The following is a 14,570-nucleotide window of genomic DNA, read 5'->3' as shown; positions in this document are numbered from 1 at the left end:
ACTAATACAGACATCAATGCCATCTATGTCTCACTCGATCCCTTAAGATGTACTGTGCTATTGTGCAATTCTGTTTTAAGACAATTGGATAAACAGGGAGGTCAACAGTCAAAGTAAAGTTCTATTCTTAGAAAAGAAGGAAATGCCGAGGTTAGTTTGCCCAACAAAATCATTAAAAATGAATTCTAACTTACAGATTTTTGTTCACTTTTGTTCCTAAATATTTTTAATTATTACAACATATATATTTGATATTATTCATTAGCATTTTTAGCACCTTGTTCTTTTTTATCATAAATATTATAGCATCTGAAAACACACACACACACACACACACACACACACACACACACACACACACACACACACACACACAGATATATATATATATATATATATATATATATATATATATATATATATATATATATATATATATATACATAGCCCTTGCAGAATGTGGAAAAAATTTCAATAATTGAAAGAGGGATCATGAAAATATATATACACATAAACATTGAACAGTGCAACACCAACAACACACATGAGAAAATAAATAAAAGTGAATAAATAACTTGAGTGTAGTGGGAAAATCAGGTGCAGCTTTGACCTTGGAGGTACTTTGCCACAATATTAATACAAAATAATTGTTTTAATTATTTATTTATTTAAATAGAGGGTCATAAAAGATACATGCATTCTTTTCAAAATATTTATATTGTTTAGTTTTTTGCTCATGAGGGAAATGAATTAATGAATGAATGACTTTAATAAAAATTATCTTCTTGAAATGAATAACTACTGGAGCCTACCAGCAAGACACGACACCTTCATAATTAAAATCACGTCTCAAAGCTGTGCCATCGCATATGCCTATCCTGCATGAGATTCGTGCTCTTCACATACACACGCGCGAGCGCGCAGGCAGGCAGGGTTCAAGCGCGCACCCAACGCCGCGCGCATGCGCAGTCACTGCGCATCTCACGTAAGAAACGCAACGCGGGAGGGATGCGGTCACACCCCCTCGTCTCAGTACGCCCCCAAGACCCGTGGGCGAACAACAATACTTAAGGAGTTTGATGCAGCCCACCTTACAGCATCTAATATGATATGGAAACCACATCATCTCTAAATGAACAGTCAGTGATAGCATCTTGAAGATCTTAACTATGGACGAAGACGGTAAGAAAAATGCGCACACTCATAAAAGCTTGAAATATACTGGGAAAACTAAACTTTTGTCTTAGTAAGAATTGATAGACTGTAATTGACTTAGGAATACCGATATGGTCGCAGTAGCTTTGAGTGTAACGTTAACCTATGTACGTTGCGCCGAAAGACATCAGGTCATTTTACGAGAGATGCTCGGTAGTGCGGGGCTCGTGCCGCAGCAATAAATGAGAACAAAGTGTGCTTTTGTATTACATTCTGGTTCGATGGGCAGATGTTTCATTTTCGAGCTGCACTTTCGCAATAAATCCACGAAATGCTCATCAGTGTTTGTCAGATTCAATGACGACCTCATCAGAGATCGAGGAGGATGTATACTACGCGTTACGCATTGTGGCGACCTTGTAAATCAGGTGGCTTTGCAAGTCAGTGGGTTGTGCATAGTTGACTTTGTGGTTTTGCTAGGTATCCAGGCGACAGAGCATGTGGTATGTGTGCTTGTCTGGAGAAGGTTTAGGGAGGAGTAACGTTAAGTTTGCTACGCATGTATGGTGAAATGTAGCCATACATTTAACAGTAGGACTTACTTTTGGGAAGCTGACAAATGTAATGCTTCAGCTTTCGTCTAAAACTATACACACACACATATATATATATATACTTTTTAACAATAAATGCTGAAACCCACATAAGAGTCACTTTATTCACTGCAGCAAATAGTGTTGCACCTGTTGTTCTTAATGTAATGGCTTGGAGAAGAGGAAAAACGAGAGAAAATGCTTGTATTTCATTACTGAAGCACTAAGATCACTTTTCTGCAATCCAAACTGGAAACTGAAGTTAGAAATATGTTTTCCCATTATGTTTCAGTATAATTGCTGACAACAGACATGCATGAGTGCCTTAATATTGAAATGTTAAGGACAATCACCCCCTCAAGGACTGAGTGGATTGTGCTGTTGCTCTTATTGATTTAACTTAATAAGAAGTGTAATTTTTAGTATCTTTAGTAGATTAACAATGTAAAACAGTAAACAGTAAAACAAATAAAATGATGGAGTGCCCCCAGGTGGTACACATGACTGAAAATTTACAATACTCAAAATATTAAAAACATACAGTTAAGTGGTCTGTATTTGGTGTTCCAGCTATAATACCATCTCATGTGCCTTTGAATTAGTCAGTGGCTAAAATGATTGTAATGGCATCTATCTAGCTGTGCTGTGCAGTTTAAGAGGAAAATAAAAGTGTAATTTAAAAGGACAATAAATGTGCTGAATGACGACATTGTTTGCAGTTGAAAAGAGAACTGAAGAAAAACCTTTAGTTTCCACTTAGTTTGTCTCATGACCTTATAAATTAGAGACTTTAAGACAGACATGATTTATAGGTCGGTATTATTTTTGCTCAGACTTTCAGTTCCTCTAAAAATCCTCTGAGCTTTCTTGTTGGAAAAGAAAAGAAACTTCACCTCCAAATCTCCAAACTCTACAGAATCATCCATCTGGGCTGCTTTCCCTGAGATACTCAGATGCATCTTTCTCGTTATCCATTGTGTCCAAATATAGCCCCTTTGCCTCATATCCGGCCAGAAAAAACCCCCACTCTGCAAGCTTGTTTGAGGAATGGGTTGTGTATTTAAGGAGATAGGTTTCATGTGAGATTAACTACTGCTGCTAACACTTTCTTCTGTCTTGGAGTCAGAATGTAGCTTGAAGACATTTTTGCATTATACTCACAATAACTGACCCGTCATATCCAGTGAACACAAATGATTCACTTCAGATGTGATTCTGCATTATTTTACAGTTGCAGGAAAAACACAAGAAGAGTTGTCCGGAGTCTTATATAACCAATTTGTGAATCAATTCATAAAAACGAAAGATGATGTGTTTAGAAGAAGTAGTGGTTTGTTGTTGTTGCACTATTTGCATCATTCGGTTCGGTTCTCATGATGATTCTTAATTTGATGGTCGTTGTAACAGAAGCCACACTGCAGAAAAATTACTTATGACAGTGGCATCATCATCATCAAGAATCATCAAAGGTAAAAATCGATCGCAGTGGTCATTAATCGATTGTTGGCGAAAATGTCAAATTAGCTACAGATTTTGGTGTAGGATCAAAGGAATCTTATAGGATTCGCAAATGGTGCCAATATTGTACATCCGACTTTAGTTGAAGGTCAGATCATATTTTATGACCAGTTTATTCAGAAATCCCAGTGAACTCACATACCTTCTCTTGCATATGTATGTGCATACTTCGTACTTCCTATAAGTAGTTGTTTTCGAGATTGAATGCTGGTTAAGAAGTGTGAGGAAGCTAGTCTTGGCAAACTGTGATGGAAGTGTAAGACAGGTGGTTATTGACTGTGCTAGAGCAGTCAGGTCTCAGTCACAGGTACTGGCTCTGCCGCTAGCTGTGAAAACGCCTGCTGGTCAGCCACCTTGCATAAAGGAAGAAGGGAATTATTAACATCCACCTTGCCCAAGATGGACGTGTTTTGCTTTGTAATGTTTTAATCTAAAAGAAAAATGACAGTGCACTCAAAACTCTCTCTCATGCTCTATTTTCTGTCCTCAATATATTTCTATTTATGGGACTTTCCTTTTAAATAATTGCGCCCTTTTAAATTATTGCTAAATGCTGGTTAGAAAGCATTTGCTGACCAGAAGGAAAATATTTTTTTTATTCTATGTGATTCAGTGTAATCTAATACTGTACAGAGAGGTGGGTCAAATAGGGGTGATACAGTTCTATTTTATTTCATTACATGTGATTTGTTGACTTAATAGGCATAAACACCAAGCTTATCAGCACCAGCTTCTATGTTACTTATCTTCTTGTGACATACAGTGTTAAGAAAGAAGGATACGGATTGTGAGAGATAGTGGGCAGATATTAGCTCACCAAGAGGACACTTATACCCTTAGTCAGCTAGAAACAGAACCAGTGAAAATGGCAGCCCAAAGGAACCTGATTCGTAAGCATTTGCCATGAGTGACAGTGTTTTATAAATAGCTTTTAAAATGTGTGATTCAGCTCTCTTTAACAATTGGTAAATGGAGCAGTCCTAACGGCATCTAAGATTTTGAGACACAAAGTGGTTATGGGTTATCAGCCAAACACATGAAGCGGTTCACCATCATTTAAAATGCTTCTTAATGTAGATGAGGTGCTTAGTGCACTTCAAAGTGCAATTTTTGTTTATGCCCCAAAAATTGTTCCCAGCAGACATGTAATACAGTAGTCGTGGAAGTCATCTAGTCCCAGCTGCATCAATCAGCAGATCTGATCTGAGCTCCACTGGAGTTTTATCACCCTTTATGTCCAAGTGGTAATGTCATCTTCTGAGATGAGGAGTTACCAATGTCTACAGATATTGTGACTCAGTCAGTCCCTTAGGATGCACAAAAATACTCATGCCAGTTTAATGTTAACATTTATTTTTGGATACAGTGCAGAAATTATTTGTGACCCTTTTTTTAAAATGAGATTTATACATCATCTGAAAGCTGAATAAGCTTTCCACTAGGGATGCACCGAATATTCGGCCACCGAAAATTTTCGGCCGAAAATGGCCAAAAAGTGCATTTTCGGTTTTCGGCCGAAACACTTTTATTACCGAAACAACACGGCCGAAATGTTATGATGACGCAAACAGAAACCGCGACCTGCACGTGCACCTGCATAGCGCAGACCACGAGCTCCCCGCGTCATTCACTTCACACCAGTGGGTCTTAATAGAGAACATTCTCTCTATTCTTATTCCTTTATTCGCAGCACTAAAGCGTCTCCTAACAAAGAGATTGAGACGGACCACGAAGTGAAAACAAAGAAAAGTACAGTCTTATAGAGTCTGTTAGCACACGTCTCACTGAGATCTTTTCGGATCCTCCGCACTTCATCGCGAATGTGCTTGATCCGCGTTATAAAGACCATTACTTGGACGCGGAAATATGGCAGAGCACACGAGAAATGCTCCAGGCCGCGCTGGATGCGGAGAACCCGCGTGGAGACGGAGAAGCGCCAAGCGCAGGAGACTGAGATCAGAGCGCAAAAAAAAAAAGACTCGTCTCTGCATATATAATACACACACATATACATATACATGCATAATATCAGATTGTAGCCATATTTCTGCTAGATTTTTTGCTAGATTTCTGCTTTAATTTGATAAAAATGTTTATTTATGCCCTGGCCCTATTTAAATACACTCTCTCAAATATTTCTCAAATGTCAGGCAGATGACAAGCTCAACTGCTCAACAGCTAGATGGTTATCTGTCTGAAGTCCCCATCCCCAGAAGTGATAACAGTCTTGGCTACTGGAGAAGTAATGCACTTTCTAGTACTACAGAGAAAAATTTCAAATGCTCTTCACCTAAATGCACTTTTTATGAGAGAACAGTTAATTTTAAAACCTTTCTGCAGGCCAGTAGGTCTGTACATTATTATTTAATATACAGATGAGTGGGATTAAATTTTAGTTTGAATTTTATTTTATACTGTGCATTGTTGCAATGTGCTTAATAAATATTTGCATAATTTGTAATTATGCATTTTTATGTTTTTTTATAATTTATGTAATTGTAATTATCTTTGAAACTTTAATATTAATTTATGCAATTGCAATGTTTTAATTTTAGTAAAGTTAGTACACGGTCATAGCAATAAATGCAATGGTACTAATAATTGGGATAATTTCTTTCGGTGTTTCGGTTTCGGTTTTCGGCCTTGGTTTTCTCTTTTTCGGTTTTCGGTTTCGGCCAAGAATTTTCATTTCGGTGCATCCCTACTTTCCACTGATGTATGGTTTGTTAGGACAATATTTGGACAAAACTATAATTTTGAGCCATACAATGTATGTTGGCAATTGCAACAAATCTACCTGTGCTACTTATGACTGGCTTTGTGTTCCAGGTTCAACTCAACATCAGAAATCCGGCCTACTAGTTATACTGTCACTTATAGGATTGCACATTAATGATTAAACTGATAATCACTTTTTCACAAAAATAATAATTTTTGACATTTTAGAAATTTCTTTTGACATTTCATCAAATTTCATTCAAATTTTTTTCCTACCTCATCTAGTTTCCTGTTGAATTTCTCAAATAAATTAACACACTCTATTACGCAACCACAATCACAAATAATATTGTTGAGCTTCATGTTTAGATTTATTACAGTCCATCCTTGAGGTTTGCATGTAGATTTAATTTGCCAGGTTATGAACTCTAGGCAGTAAATATATATATATATATATATATATATATATATATATATATATATATATATATATATATATTTAAGCAAAAACTCTGATTGGGGATTTAGACTCAAAATTTGGCAACCGCAAGCATGAAAGCTGGAAGAGTCTTGTCACCAATGCAAATGTCAAGTGAAAATGAAACCTTTTCGTGATAAATAACCAGTGGGAAAATATCACAGACAATTATGTTTAATTAAGCAAGAGAAGCTGAAATTATTAACACAATTGAAATATGATTTATCGTGCTACCACTGGCATGTACATGTTTTTACTGTGCTTTTACTTTGCCCTACGATGTATAACATATTTGGTTTAATGTTTTTAATGCAAAAAAACATTCACAATGCAATAATATGTTCAAACGCTAAGAATCTTATTCTCTTCTAAATGAATCCAGAAAAAGAGTGAAGGTGTGAGTGTGTGTGTGTGTGTGTTTAAGACTGCTCGACAGTCCTTTCTCAGCAGGATAAACAGATGGTTTTCAGGGTTGGCTGAAAGGAGCTAGCCAGTAAGTGGAGCTCTGTAGCTCCTACTGTCATTTAAAAAATCCCTGAAAAGCCAAACATTTGATATAACCTCAAAATAAGCTCCTAACCCTTTGCAAATGTTGCACAGCTGTTCTACTGTATCTCAGGATAAATAAGCAACTGATTACAGTAAAATTGTAAATACAATTTAATTTGTATAGGCATGATACAAAGCTTTGAGCCTAATACGGTCCACAGATAGACATGTGCCGACATTTTGCTGTCTGCTGGATAAATAACAAGTTATATAATTTGACCACTGGTAAACATTCAGTGAAAAAAAAATTTGAATAGTGTCACACATAGAAGCAGGGTTTGGACAAAAACAATCAGAATGATTCTTTGTTCTGAAATGCAAATATTTAATAGGACAAAGGAAGCTAGGCTCAAGAGAGCAAAGTACTGAGGAACACTGAAAATCAGAGCAAGCATAAATATAGAATGTGCACAGATGCAGTACTTGCATGGATCTTATGTGTTTTTAAGCAGTCTTAGGCACAGCTGAATACTGAATTCTGGTATCAGAACAGATTTTCTTCATTCTAAATGAGCAATGTGCAATGAATCTACCATCTATGGTAAAACTAGAATCTGACATTTACTAGTTTATGTGCTTCCCTTTTTTAACCTTATTTCCAGTCTATTCATTTTATTTCCCCATAGACCAGAGTGGCACTATTATTAATGGGCAGGAGTAAGGCTGTTGCAGTAGGATGCGGTAAAACTGTATATGTGTTTTTTTGTTGCTAGAAAAAAATCTTTGTTGATAGAAATAAATGATTACATTTGAAAGATATCTTTTTTAATTCTTGAATCCTTTTTAATACTTAATTCATATTATATTTCATAATCACGTTTTAAAAATAAATTATTATGTGCAAAAACAGAGAGATCCGAAATATATAAAATGGCATTATATAATGTGTTTGAGAACTCTAAGAACATAAGTAAAATTCTAATTGGTAAGTGAATCTGAAATCTTTTTTTGATTATTTAGAGAGCTCAAACAGAGAGAAAGAGGGAAAAATTTAATTTATGTTCTGTCCTTCACCGAAAAAGGAGTTTTCTTACACTAATTTATTCTTCTGAGATGCTGCAAGGCCTCCATCTTCATAATTAATTCAGATTTTTCCTTTCAGTGTTGTTTTATATGTTTAGCATTCAGAAATTTCTCCGCACAGACTGATGTTTATGTGTGATATGACATTTAACAGAAGGACAACATTTACATTGATTCTGATTATGAGGATATTCTAATATTTTTCACTGAACTTTAGAAATGATCATATCACACAAAATACTTGTAATAAGTATTGTAGCTATATATAAATATACACTTTTAGACATATAAGGTACATGCAGGTTTAAGTTTCTGCTGTACTTACAGAGTATATAAATGATGAATTGATAGAATATTTAGATAATACAGATTCGGATATCCTTCAAACTTTGCCATGTTCTTCATCTAATTTCTCTAACACGACTTAGTGCCATGGCATTAGTCCTTTTCACTTTGGAAGACATGTAAATGATGCCTACTTTTTACATGTGTATTTGTACATAACAGTACATAATAGGGGCCCAATTAATGCCTTGTAAAGCAAGATCATTTGTGAAGCATGTTGCAAACTCATTGATTGAAGTCGAAAAAAACGTTTCATCTTCTCTTTAATATATTATGATCTTTTCTAAGCATTAGTTGGTCGTTTTCAGACTTTAAATGGGATCCTTTACCCATTATATTCACCTATTTAAATACTTTTATTAAAGAAAATGTGTAACTAATAATGCCTTTTTTAATTCTCTCTAGGAGACACCAACTGAGGAGGGAAATAACGGGGGTCCATTTAAGATGACACGAACGGATCCCCCTGACATATTAACATCAACTTTGTATCAAGACATAAAAATTTGCCCTAACTTTGGGCTCTCAAGGTATTCTGGATCTTCTAAGAAATGTGATTCCCAAATGGTTGGCCCACTGGATCAAAACTTTGAAACCATTAACAAAAGACATTGTCGTAGCTTTGACTTCATTGAGTCACTGGATGACCCAAAGGACTTTTCCTTGTCCATGGAGTATCCTTACAGGTCTGATCAGCAAACAGTATGTAAGGATGCAGTCTGGAATGGCATTGGACAGCAGGGACACTTACGTTTTTCTTCACCAGATCTGTTCAACTCAAGACTCTGCCATCAACAAATCAGCACAGACAAGAGCAACGAGGCAGCAAGGACCAGTGTTCATGGCAAGCCTCGCTCAAAAAGTGCTCCAAGGGTTCGAGCCACCCTGACCCCTGTACCCATCACAGTCTCTCCAACTGCAACCACGAGGTGTCGATCTCCAGTGGACCCCCAAAAGAGATCTGAAAGTCTGCCAAATCGAGAAGCCTTACAGTCAACCAGGGCTTTAGTTAATGAGGTACATCCAATCAAGTTACAACCCCACACACCCCTCTATGTTTCCGATTGTTTTAATGAGAGCAGACAGGAGAAACAAGCTAACACTCCCCACGTCAGGTGCCGTGTTGATATAAAGCCAGACGCCTCAGTTCTCCAGCACACTGCACGGAAGATGCCTACTCACAGAAGTAATGTTCCCTGGCAGCATTCCTCGACATCAGGGATCAGGAACGTCTCATTTCCAAGTCAGATATCCACCTCTAGAACGCCCACTCCTAGTGAGTGTTACAACATGGACTATAGGCAAGCATATCAATATCCCAACAGCTTGTCTGGTAGTCACATTCAATCTGGAGAGAGCCCTTTTGGAAGGACTTCTCCTAGAGACCCAAGGGAGTACAGAACCTTGTCTAATCCCAACATCCCAACCAAGTTCTTCTACACGGATGATCCCTGCAGGTATCCAATTCACCCACCCAGTAGGACATATTATCAGGATGACCAGTACAGTATTAACAGCAGCAACAGCCAAAATCCATCCATTAGTAGTCAGTATGTACTTGACCCAAGGACTCGCTGGGTTCATACCTTGCCTGTGCGTTCATACTATGCAGATTCCCCCCGTGAACCCTTGGATCCATTCTACGGTAGACCATATTCAGTGAGTGAGCCAGGGCCATACTTCATATCCACTCCTCAGAGTGAAACATACTTTCAGGAGGATCCAAGAGCATATGCTTTTCCCTCTGAGCCCTCAAAGATGTTTTATACACGGCCTTGCCAGTACCCTGCAGACTTACACATTCCTATGAGAGCATATCATACGGAGGGACGGCGGCGGCCACGCATGTCCCAGGTATTTTCAGATGACTGGAACCGGTCAAGCATTGCTACATATTCCAGTCAGTACGCATCTTCACAGGCCACTCCTCAGCGAGTGCCATCGATAAGCCCATGGTATCCCAATGACTTTACCGAGCCAAGTCGTTTAGGAGCAGATGTCCGGAACTACTCAAAATCCTGGGACAATATTATTATCCCTCATGTGGACAGAGAACCTGGCGTTTCACGAGGCAGGAGTTACGAGAACCTTCTCAATCACGGCAGGCCAGGAGTTCCTTCGAATAACAATCAACAACCGGTTATCGTGAACCTTTCTAGTTCACCAAGACGATACGCTGCCTTGTCTCTCTCTGAAAACTGTCTAGAAAAGTGTGCTGGTGACAGACAAAACAATCCGAAGGGACAATGGTTTGTAACTCCGGAGATTACAATCACTGATAATGACATTCGTGCAGCAAATAGCATCAAGAGAGATGGGGGAATTAGCAGCTGGAATGCACAAAATACAGGGCGGTGTCAAACTGCAAACTTGCACAACATACAGAGACCAGCAAACCCACCAGAATCCACAGAGAGAAAGAACACTAATTACTCCCTGCAGCAAAGCCTCGAACAGCTTGATGAGCTGCTAGCCGACCTAGTCATTGATTACAAGCCTCAAAATAGCAGGAGACCAAGTAAGGATCTGATAGACCAGCTCAAACAGTTGATTCAAGATGACGAGACCGAAGAAGGGAAGCGGGACATAGATCAAGAGGATTCAGGACTCCTGAAGACACAAACAGACTCTTCAAAGACCAGCCCAGACACATTTAAAGACCCAGACAGTGGTTGTGAAGGGTTTCAGAGGAGTGTTGAGGATGTCTCTTTGAACCATATTGCAGACGAGGATGACACTATGGTGTGCTCCAATAGGCAATGCTTACGCAAAGACACTACATTCAATGCTTGCTTGTACTTCAAGTCCTGCCACAGCTGTTACACCTACTACTGCTCCAGAAACTGCAGGCGAGAAGACTGGGACACGCATAAAGAGACCTGTCTTTATGGCCGCATTAGTAGTGTTTGCAGGCACATACTAAAACATTGTAGAGAGAACTCTGATGTTCATAAAGCTTTTTCACGCATTGCTAGGGTAGGGTATCTGTCCCGTGGGAGAGGAGTTCTGTTCTTAGGTTTTCCAAACCCTGGGTGTGCAGATAACTTCATTCAAGTTGGTCTTGACAGCCTTACCATCTCTCCAACATATCTGTCCCTTCGAGAGTTAGACAGTTTTAAAGACAACCTTGGGCAATACTGCAAAGAGTTGCAGAATGCAGGCAAGGAATATGACCCCACTGAATGTTTCCTACTGAATGTATCCATTGCTATCGGAGATCTAGTGCCTAAAATTCCTTCACCCAAATTACAAATGCCAACAGTTCGCAAGTATGCCAAGGTCTCATTGGCCTCCTCAAGCCCAGATAAGAAAATCTTTAAGAAGGAATGTGAAATGGAGACTCTGATTCTCACCCCACCCCCTGGGACCTCTGACATTGACAAGGAAGGCCAAGAGGGCAGGAAAGCAAGAGAGATTTGCTTCATTAATATTCAAAGAGAGCTTCGTACCCGGGGCGTATTCCTTCGCCATGAGTTTCCTGAAATATACAACCAGCTTTGTGAGTTTGTTGAGAGCAACAAAAGGTTCACCCCCACCACCATCTATCCCATTGACAAGAGAACTGGAAAGCAGTTCATGTGTATGATCATGGCAGCGTCTGAACCAAGGATGCTTGATTGGGTTGGTGCACCACACCTTCTAGATGACATTATATAATCCCTATGCATCCAGTATTATCAAGCTTTTCCTATACAAAATAAAAACCTTAAATGACTAATGTTTTTAGATATGTATTTTAATAGTGAGACTTTATTTATTGTTTTTTCCGTCTGGCACTAAAACCTAGAATTAATTAAAAGTTGCTTATGGGATGAAAAGCTATGTATAGTACTTGTTAGAAGATATGAGCACATATGCTTTTCTTACAATCTGTTTCCTCAGAATCAGAAGCTTTTTTATATTTGGAACAAAATATTTCTGGAGTATGGATTTAAATACAGTAAAATGTGTTAAATAGAGCTGAGAGCAATGCACTCTCATAGGCATAGCTCAAAATAATCAAAGTATTTAATAAACACAGGGAGTGGACCATGTTTAAAACTTTGTGAATGACAGATGTTCTAATTCTGTGGAATTTGCTGAACTTTCTGTGAATTATGTGTAGGCCTGCTTATAACTATATTTCTTGTGCTAGTGTGTTGCAGCAATTAGGAACCTTTGGAGAACCTCTGGAGAATTTCTTGTTTTCCCTTCCAATACAATATTGTCTCAAAGTCTGTGTCTTTAGCCCCTTGAGAGGATAAAAATTTACTTGCATGTAGAATGCATGCTGGCAAGGAAAATGCAAATTCACTTTAAATTTTGCAATGGTTTGTCAGTTCTTTACAATAAATTATAGTCACAGATGATGATCAGTATGGCAGACAAAAGCATATGTCAGGTACATTTTTATAGACAAAGTCAAATAAACTGCTTGGAAGATTTCAATGTATTATACATGGCAACTGCTTTCTTTATTGTATTCAGTACTATATCTATTCACATGGTTAAATCGGCTGAAATGTAACTTTTAACTTTCCATGACAAGAAAACATTTGTCTTTGAGTTATGCACATTTTCATTACATACAAATAAGGTTACTTACTTATTTATTCATCTGACTTGAAAGATAATTTTCTGTATTATTTGAGTGTTTTTATTTTTTTTCAAGGTATTGTAAAGTTCTGATGGTCTCAAGGTATTTCAACTGAAACATTTTCTGAAATATTGTGTTAAAATGATAAACCTGTATATAAAGTATGCTTTAATCATTTATAATGGCTGACAAAACTTAGATGCCTATATTTGAAATGTAATATTTCAATAGAAAAATATAAAATTAGAAAAATATTTAAGCAATGGTGTATAACACCATTTACGCGATATTGTGTTAGATATAGCACTTTAATAAATTGCTGATGGAAAGCATATTTATAAACAGACCGTTTTAGATAATGTAATCAACAGCATGCACACAACAAACCTTACAGCAATTTTAAAGATATTCAGTGTTACTGTGTTTTTTTCTGTTGTCATTTTTTATGCCATTATTTATTTCTTTACACTGCTCATTACCTGTTGTGTTCTGTTGACAAGTGTTGCTTTATTTCTGTACTATGGTCAATAAACGAAACACCCAAAAGTTCATGCATTTGACTGATAATTCTACATAACAATAATAATAGCAACAGAAAAGTAGAAGCTGTGTCACTGCATCTTACAAGAGATTATTATTATTATTTAAAATATAGATAGTTCGAACTGTTCTTTTTTTCATTGATTAACTTTTTTTTCTTTTTTTTTTATGGCTGACTGCAGCCTTTACTAAGTGTAAAGTGTATGTCAAGGTAAGCTATAAGCATGCTAAAGATAATTACCCCTTTGTTGACTGTCACTGATATAATAAGGTCAGGATTTAAGTACATATAGGCTAAATGACAAGGTGAATGATCATGACTTTGAGTCCTGGCTCCTCGGAACCTACATAAAAAAAAAAAAAAAATGACATGTGTCCCCTGGGCCTGCAGAATCTTCCAACCTATGACATCACAAAAAACTCTTTTCCTATAGGCTATATAAAGGCATATAATGTCGCCTTTTAAAGATCTTTAAGTGAAACAAGTGTGTCTTAACGATTTATCTACAGTGCAACACCAAGCACACAAACCTATTAAGCTCTAACAGCTGGACAAGTGGCGTGAAATACATTTCTCTAATAAGCAGCACGACAGCTGTGTAAAAATAACAGCTTAAGAAATACTTCAGCGACATCTGCTGGTTAATATAACTAAGCACACGAGATTTCATCAGCCGTCATTTTTATTTATCGACGCATGCGTCATCATTGCTGTCAGGTTTCCAGTCACGTGATCGCAGAAAAAACAACGTTTGCACAACCAGCATACGTTTTTATAACATTATTACTGATCTCTGTAAATATGTGCATATTTATTGATTGGGATAAATCTAGACCTACATTTAAACTGGAAAATGCAGTTGAATTCATGAAATGCACGTAACAGACTAATTAATGTGTCTTTTCTCAAAACACAGATGACCTCCTCCTTACATCGATTAAAAGCGGCATATTGCACCTAAAGCCTGTTTTCATTTAGCTAGATTTTTATTGTATTTCTATGAAAGCAAGCAAAAACGTTCCACATACCCATTGGGATATTTTGAAGGTGAACCCTTTCTAGACTTTGTTAGGC

The 14,570-nt window shown here is 37.4% G+C and overlaps 1 protein-coding gene across 1 annotated transcript; it reads left to right on the top strand.

Moving 5' to 3' along the window:
* Positions 1-1,012: 1,012 nt before the first annotated feature.
* On the top strand, positions 1,013-13,501 carry unm_hu7912 (un-named hu7912). Its single transcript, XM_059503476.1, has 2 exons — positions 1,013-1,182; positions 8,785-13,501. Exon 2 carries the CDS (start codon positions 8,827-8,829, stop codon positions 12,034-12,036), a length of 3,210 nt encoding a protein of 1,069 aa, XP_059359459.1. The 5' UTR covers positions 1,013-1,182; positions 8,785-8,826; the 3' UTR covers positions 12,037-13,501.
* Positions 13,502-14,570: the final 1,069 nt, after the last annotated feature.

Source organism: Carassius carassius, chromosome 21 (assembly GCF_963082965.1).
Source record: "Carassius carassius chromosome 21, fCarCar2.1, whole genome shotgun sequence".
NCBI lineage: Eukaryota > Metazoa > Chordata > Actinopteri > Cypriniformes > Cyprinidae > Carassius > Carassius carassius.
This window is presented reverse-complemented; position numbering and strand designations above follow the sequence as displayed.